This window comes from Cupressus sempervirens, chromosome 3 (genome assembly GCF_028749045.1).
Source record: "Cupressus sempervirens isolate cs-2001-9-10 chromosome 3, ASM2874904v1, whole genome shotgun sequence".
Lineage (NCBI taxonomy): Eukaryota > Viridiplantae > Streptophyta > Pinopsida > Cupressales > Cupressaceae > Cupressus > Cupressus sempervirens.
The window spans coordinates 456,044,624-456,052,308 of record NC_143120.1 but is presented as its reverse complement, the minus strand read 5'-3'; the positions used below and the strand labels follow the sequence as shown (position 1 = coordinate 456,052,308).

At 36.2% G+C, this 7,685-nt stretch overlaps 1 protein-coding gene and 1 long non-coding RNA gene across 2 annotated transcripts; both read left to right on the top strand.

Annotated features, from left to right (window-relative positions):
* The first annotated feature begins 1,302 nt into the window (after positions 1-1,302).
* On the top strand, positions 1,303-5,211 carry LOC149567054 (heterogeneous nuclear ribonucleoprotein 1-like). The gene is made up of 2 exons (XM_089820276.1): positions 1,303-1,778; positions 3,744-5,211. Exons 1-2 carry the CDS (start codon positions 1,557-1,559, stop codon positions 4,704-4,706), a joined length of 1,185 nt encoding a protein of 394 aa, XP_089676402.1. The 5' UTR covers positions 1,303-1,556; the 3' UTR covers positions 4,707-5,211.
* LOC149567053 (uncharacterized) lies at positions 4,716-5,562 on the top strand. The gene is made up of 3 exons (XR_016362342.1): positions 4,716-4,758; positions 4,916-5,003; positions 5,263-5,562. It is a non-coding gene; the product is annotated as an uncharacterized LOC149567053 (long non-coding RNA).
* Positions 5,563-7,685: the final 2,123 nt, after the last annotated feature.

The following is a 7,685-nucleotide window of genomic DNA, read 5'->3' as shown; positions in this document are numbered from 1 at the left end:
TAACTATTATATCCAAAAAAAATTGATAAGTTTTATGGGTCTAATATAAGTCTTATGTGTTTCATATTTTATATATTTCATCCTTAAATATAGGGTAGTGGTTCTGGAAATCCGTTCCTATAAGACTCAAATAATATAAGCATTAGAAACATAACAACCAATAAAAAAAGTTGTGAGTTGGTGAAATAAATTTTTTTCTTTAGAAGTGTTATATTTATATTTGTGTGTGGTGTTTATTTTGGGTATATGAGATTTAGGAAAATTTGAGGGTAATCAATTTTTGACATCTCATTTCATTTTCAATACATATAATAAGTTGTGATTCTCATTTCCATTTACAATAAGCCATATGCATTTATTTATGTTATTTTTAGATTCTAAGATCCTATTAGAAAATGGGTGCATATATGTAAATATTTAGAAAATATTATAAGAATAGATAGACTAAGATCAAATGTACAAAAATACATTAACAAAAATAGGTAAAACAAAGAACATAAACTCAATATGCAAATTCACACCATTTATCAATAGTAACTATATTTTATCATTACATTAAAGAAATAACAAAACTACATAAAAATAAGTGCCACATAATGACTAGCACTTGTATTTTTAAATAGGGTCAAATTTTCATAAAAGACATTGTTTCTCATAATTGATTTAAAAAAAAAATATTTCAACAATATCATGTCCGTGAAAAAAGCTTAGAAAATAGAATATAGAGAGTAACACAAACTATTTTCAAACTATTTGAAAAATTTAAAATAAAAAAATTAAAGTTAAAAGAAATTAAAATGACGTGATTGATATGGATTAATTAACTAATTGGTGCAAGTAATACACATAAGAATCCCCCAAAATAAAATAGAAGTCATTTCAAACGTCATGAAATGAATCTACCCATACTCTACTTTTTTCATTACAACTAGAGAAAAGAGATTTTCTCCTATACCTTCCTATAGGAAATAAATAGGGATAAATTTTAATTAACTTTCAAAAGATATATATTAAATTTAACTTTTAAAGAAAAGTCAACTGCCTTATGTACTCCAATAGCAAAGGGAAAACTGTTCCCAAAAAACACTTCTTTTCCCGACGGGCACGGTAATCTGTCCAATTTAAACCCTTTACCGCGAGTAAAAATTTCCCAATCTATCTTATTTTTTACCACGAGTGAATCTTATTTAATTTAGGAACCGTCCGATCAAATTGGCGGAAAGAGATTTCCCGCCGTTGGATCTGCCCTGTCATTGAGAATTCTCTCCACAATATATAGGGCAGGACAGATGAAATGCTTCTCTCCCGCTTCTGTCAAGCTGTGGACGCCTTTTCTGTGAAGAAAGGCGGTAGTAGATGTAAATTTAGGAATCACTGTTTTGTATTGTAGTCTAATCTTTACCAGATCTCTCTGTTCTCATTCTTTTCAATCTCCATGAATTGTATTCCTGTAATACCGAGCCCTAAAATGCCCTTTTTGTTTTCGGTATTGCTGTAAGGGTTTAACCAGGGTTTCTCTTTTGGTAAGGGTAGGTGTTTTCTTGAGCTTGGAGGAGATGGATTCTGATCATGGTAAGATATTTGTAGGGGGTATATCTTGGGATACTACGGAAGAGAGGCTGAAAGAGTATTTCGGGGCTTATGGGGAAGTGGTAGACGTAGTGATAATGAAAGACAGGACTACCAGACGAGCCAGGGGCTTTGGTTTTGTTGTTTTTGCTGACCCCTCTGTTGCAGATCGTGTTATTCAAGAGAAACATACCATTGATGGCAGAAATGTAAGTGTTTCTTTTCATCACTTATTTGGCATTCTGCTGCTTTTTTAACATGTTCTTTCTGCGTTGTGATTTGGGAAATTGAATCCTGTCCTCAATTTGAGTTCACCCGGATGTATCTACTTGTTATTGGCATTGAAGTATAGTTTGTAAGCCCACACTTGGCCAAATGTAAAAGGTTTTTCGACTGAAGTTTTAAATAGTTAGGGCCTGTTCTGAGACTTTTTCGTTTTTGTAAATGATGTTTTCAGTGCTAAAGATTCCCTTTTGAACTGTTTTAGAATTTCCCTTTCGGGAGAACAGTAAAGTTTGAACCCCTCGGACAGACTTCCAGGTGTATGGGTTCCTAAGGGACTCAGTAATGCTCTCAATATGTTGCGTTTCAGTTAGTTACACTCTAATTGTACACCGTACCTTACGAAGTGCACTCTTATAAGCTGTAATTGCTCAACTTAATCTAAGAACAAAATCTCTTTAGGGTACTTAGGTGCCAGTTTTGGAGCTTTTTAAAATTCTTAAATAATCAAATTGTGGAGGTTTTGTGTGCCCAAGAAGTGTAATTTCTTTAACTCTGACAAAAAGAGATCCCAGAAAGAAGAATCATGTTCGGTTTTCATATCCTAGAATGCCAGCTGTCGACTCCGAAGTGTAATTTCGTCAACACCGATATAAAGAAATCCCAGAAAGAAGAATCATGCTCTGTCTTCATATGCCTGAATGTAAGTTGTGGACTTCATTTTTGTAAATCATCTACTGCAGGTGCATGCGGCTCTTGTTCTTCAGTCACCCATCTGTTTGAGTTTGGGCTGGACTTGTTGATCATGTCATAGGCTTCTTGTCTGCATGGGGTTGCAAATGTGCTTTCGTTGGGAATCCTGGTCAGTCGTACATTTAAGTTCTTGTTATCAACCTTAACTTGCTGGCCCATTTTAAAATAATGGGCACACGTTCATATTGTTGTCATCAAATTTGACTTGCTGGGTTTTTTAAAAATAAAATAAGAATATTGTTTTGGTCTTGAAATTCATCAAGCTTTCACTGATACAAGGTTTGTTTATACATTCTTATACATTCCCTAAAGTGCCTTTGAAGGTTTCAAAATGGTTTCCACTTGTCAACCACAAGAATCCTCAGTCCTTCAATATCTCCTATATCATGAAAATCTGTGGCTCTACATTAATATTTATATGCAGTTGGAGCTTTGGTTTCTGAAAACCTCTGTATTGAACTTGTCTTATTTCATTTAGACTTGAATCCCATGAATGAGGTTGTGTTGATATCTTCAACTGCTTTTCTTGTTCATTTTGTAAAATATTCTTTTTTTGGGGTCTTTGATCTACAAAGCCAAGACCAAACTTTCCAGTTTTCTGTTGCATTACGATTGATGTTTTTAATATAAAGAACTTTTCTGTTTGACAATTTTAATAATCTTTATCACAATTTTGTATTCTTATGAAAATTTTAATATTCAAAGCTTTTTTTATAAATAATCCCATTTATGAATAATTTTCATTATTTAAGGTATAGAGACAATAGAATGGATATTTGACTAACAATTGTGCTATGTAAGTTGTGCAAAAACAATATCTATCGGAGGCTGTGCATTCTTTCAAAACAGGCTTTGAAAGCGTCTATCAGTCCATTATTTCATTTTCTGATGTTCTTCCTTGGGCAAGCGCTTCTTTGAAGTACTTAAGCCTTAAGGTTATCTATCTTCCTCTGCAGATGCAATTGCTTAAAAAAGTATTGCTTTCCATTGGGATTAAGGTCTTACCAAAATCTCTCCTGTAAATGTCTTTGGAATACGATTTACTTGATCTTTAAAAGGTTCCACCTTCCATTTCTGGTGCCTTAGCAAGTAGCTCCCTTCCATATTTAGTTTGAAAGGTTAAAAATCGTTATCTATGGTGAATGTTTTCTTGTTAGTTATTCTATAATGCATTGCTTAACTAGTTTGATTGTGCGTAGGTTGAGGCCAAAAAGGTTGTGCCAAGGGATGAACAACAGACTACACAGAGGACCAGCAATACTGCAGGACCTAGAACTAAGAAGATTTTTGTGGGTGGATTAGCTCCAACTGTTACTGAGGATGACTTTAGAAAGTATTTTGAGCAGTTTGGTAATATAACAGATGTAGTTGTAATGTATGACCACACTACTCAAAGGCATCGAGGCTTTGGTTTCATTACTTATGACTCAGAGGATGCAGTGGATAAGGTTCTTCAACAGACCTTCCACGAACTCAAGGAAAAGACAGTGGAGGTGAAGCGGGCCATCCCCAAGGAGATGTCTCCAGGAAATACAAGAGGTCCTGCTGGACGTGGAACCAGTTATGGTGGGCCATATATGCAAGGATATGGTCCAAGTCCAGTTGGGGCTTATGGAGTGCGCCCACCTATGGCAAGTGGCGGATACTCTCCTTATGGTGCAGCTCCTGCCTATGGCCCAACTGGGTATGGTAGCACCCCTGGATATGCGCCAAACATGAATGGTGGATATGGTGCAGCACCTGTATATGGGGCAGCTGCAGGTTATGCAGGTGGTACTGCAGGGTCTTATGGAGCTGGTTTTAGCGCGGCACCTGGTAGCGCCCCATATGGAGCTGGTACTGCTGGCTATGCTGCAGCAGCTGTGGCTGCTCCATATGGAAATGCTGTTGTAGGTAGAACTGGCTGGGGGGCTGGTGGTGGATCTCCGGGTTATGCGGTGACAGGAGCTGGTTCTTGGGGTTCAGTTGGTCCTGCAGGACAGCCTACTGGAGCTGCTGCTGGGTATGGGTATGCAAGTGGTGAGACTGGTTATGGTGGCAGAAGTGATGGTGGTTATGTTCAAGGAGGCAGTGGCTATGGGCCTCCTGTTGGAGCCAGTGGAGGAATTTACTCGGGAGGCTATGGCGAGTCACATGGTCCATCAGGCTATGGAAACTCATAAAACCTCCTGATGTACGGCTGTGGTGCTGTGGGCATGTTGGTAGCAGGGTATGGTAAGGGAAGATTAGTCAAGTTCATCTCTGTTTGTGGATCTCTTTTCTCAAATTGCAGCATTTTTCTTTGCTAGAGATCATCATAAAAACAATATCATAGGAACTAGTATTGTACTTTTGTATTTTCATCTTCAGAATGTTTTTTTTGTGGTGCCAGCCCATGTCTTTGCAGGTGATAGATTCAAGGGAAGAATTTGCAGGCATTGTCCAAAGCCATTTTTTTGTGGCTTTCTTTTCGAGACCATGTATGTTTAAGTGTACGAAATCTTAGGTTAGATCTCCTTAGACTAGTTAGCTTAATAGAGATTCACATCTCATTGATATTGGCTCTGGCACTTGAATGAGTTTTTGAAATTGTTCTTATGTTTAACATTTTAAGTGTTGATGTAGGCATTTAATTTTTATACAATTATTGTAATCATTTTTTTCCAAAAAATCTTTGATTAGTGTTGAGATTGAGCTGTACAATTTTTACCGACCCTTTATAACAGCATCTTATGGCAGATCCAGTGGTCCCCAAGTTTCTTCCCAAGCAGTATCAGAGGACTCTGGGCAAACACGGCTGCAACATGTTTCATCCTTGTAAGAAAGAATCATATAAAATTGTTGAAAATGTTATAACTTGTGACGAGTTTAAAGTAGGATTAATATGCTGTCCTTAGGATCTAGTCTTTAGAACATAGAAAAATATTAGATTCTTCTAGAATGAAAATTGGATTAGTGGTCCATTAAATATTGAATTTTGTAGAAAGATTATGGCCGTTTAGATATTTAGTTTGGTAGCAGGTAACTTTTTATGTATAATTCTTTGGATGCTTGTGTCAGGTTTTGAGAGCTATCTTTGATTTTTTCTTTTTAAAAATATGTGTAGGATGAAGAATGTGTATTCTTAAGAATTTTGGTGGATATTAAATATTTCCATCTTAGAAACATTGCATTCCCTTCTACTCTTTGCAAGTCTCTGGGAATAGAGATCGAAAGTAGCTTTTTTTGAAATTTTGTTAGGTGTTCAAGCTCGTAGTAATATAGATCCATATTAGCCTATTGTGTTTCTTGTTATACTTCTGCACTCTTACAAGATCAACTATTTAATACTTATAGTAAGTAGCAAACAAGTCCATTCTGTATTGTCAAACTCGTACAATCAGTAGATTACGGAGTGGCTGTATGATATACAATTAACAGTTCTGGTTATCAACTATATTTATTAGTAGTAATGCTTATTGATAACTCCAAATGGTATTTTCATTTCTTTATTTGGATCTGAGATTGGACATGAGTTGAGGTCCAAAATTTCAAACTTGTTTTTGGTGCAAGGCAAATTAATGTTTTAGAGTTCTAAGAAAGGATGCAGATAGGAGAACCAATATTATTTGAGATGATGCTACCTATGACAAGAAAACAGATTGTTCTAGTTTGTATTTTGACTATTCCCATGCAGAGAAACATTTTTAGCCCTTGGCTTATCTCACGAATGAGTTTGGTAACTGATGTTAATATGCCATTGAGCAATCTTATCATCTACCTTTATTTTATAGAGATTACTATTTGGTGCAGCAGAAGATAAATAAAATTTACATTCTCGTAACAACTACGGTTGAAACGTCTTTCTTGCAAATAATTCACACGCTAAGCAGTGTTTCTTTTTATGATCTCACGATAATGGCCTTGTCATTGTAAATAATTGGGGGAACATTAGCTTTCTCAGATTCTCTGTATCCACTTTTAGATTATCTCAATATGAACTGGAAGAAAAAGGTTGGGCTTTCCAATTTCAACTATCATATATTTTTATTTGGATCTGATCTGTCAACAGAAGTGATTTAACAGTTTGAGTTTATTATTGAGGGAGAGCAGCTAATTTTTTTAAACTATTCCTAAGAAACTTCATAAACATTAGTTCAGAGTATTATCTTAACTATTCCTAATTGGGTAGAGCAATCTCTAACCATTTCCATAGGTGAGGTACTTTCCTTTGGACATTAGATGCAATCCTGTTGGAGCTCAAGAAACAGAGCTTGATCATGGGCAGCTAAGAGGCGTGGGCTAAATTGGAGCCTTCTGAGTTTTCACCAGTACAAAATCAGTAGACATGTTAATTAGAATCTGTGTGATTGCCATAATGCAATCTAAACTAACAACCCATCTGTGAGATTTTGATGTGTATTTATATCGTATATCAGTTATGAGCATCTATTGCCCAGTTGAAGTACAAGTGATCAATTGTATCAAATTCAAGTTTGATTTTGTTCCATACTTAACAAGCAGCAGCTAGTTCATTTTGCCATTTAGTAGCTTCATGGATCACTTCATTACCTTCACTTGCAAGATCATGTCCTTCATTACGAGCTTGTACACAATAAGCCACTGCATGAGGTGCATTTTCCCAAGGGTGCCCCAGAGTCCCTCCACCAAACTTTAATATGGAATCATCTCCAAAGATATCAGTCAGAGCAGGCATATGCCAAACGTGAATAACTCCTCAAGCTACAGGCATAACACCTGGCATTACAAAGACTTGTTAAGATCTTCCTGGTTAAGGAATTTCAAATTCCTTTTGAGAGTTGCTAGGTAGGAGGATTTGTTCTTCAGCTCTGTTAGGATCCTTTGTCCTGTTATATCAGTTAATGGAGGTTTTGTTTTCTCCCTTAAACTAATGGTACCTTGTAAATATTTTAGGGGAAACTGAAATGGCTGTATTCAAAGAGTGGGTTATTAAATGCAACTTCAACCTGCTATTTGCCGAGGTTGCCATTGGTAACCTGACGTAGAGATAGGCTTGTGACAAGGTTAGTAAATGTAATTTGCCTGGTGGTCCCATTGAACAGGAGGTACACTTTCATCTAATATTAAAAACGGAGCGAAGGAAATATTTTAAAATGGGGAAGCAAATCTGTGCAGCTATATAGAACAATTTCATTATGCGG

What these genes read in the sequence shown, in the direction of transcription:
- LOC149567054 (XM_089820276.1), top strand. Translation starts at nt 1,557, where the DNA reads ATGGATTCTGATCATGGTAAGATATTTGTAGGGGGTATATCTTGGGAT. An exon ending in ATACCATTGATGGCAGAAAT is followed by an intron (nt 1,779 to 3,743) that starts GTAAGTGTTTCT and finishes GATTGTGCGTAG; the next exon opens with GTTGAGGCCAAAAAGGTTGT.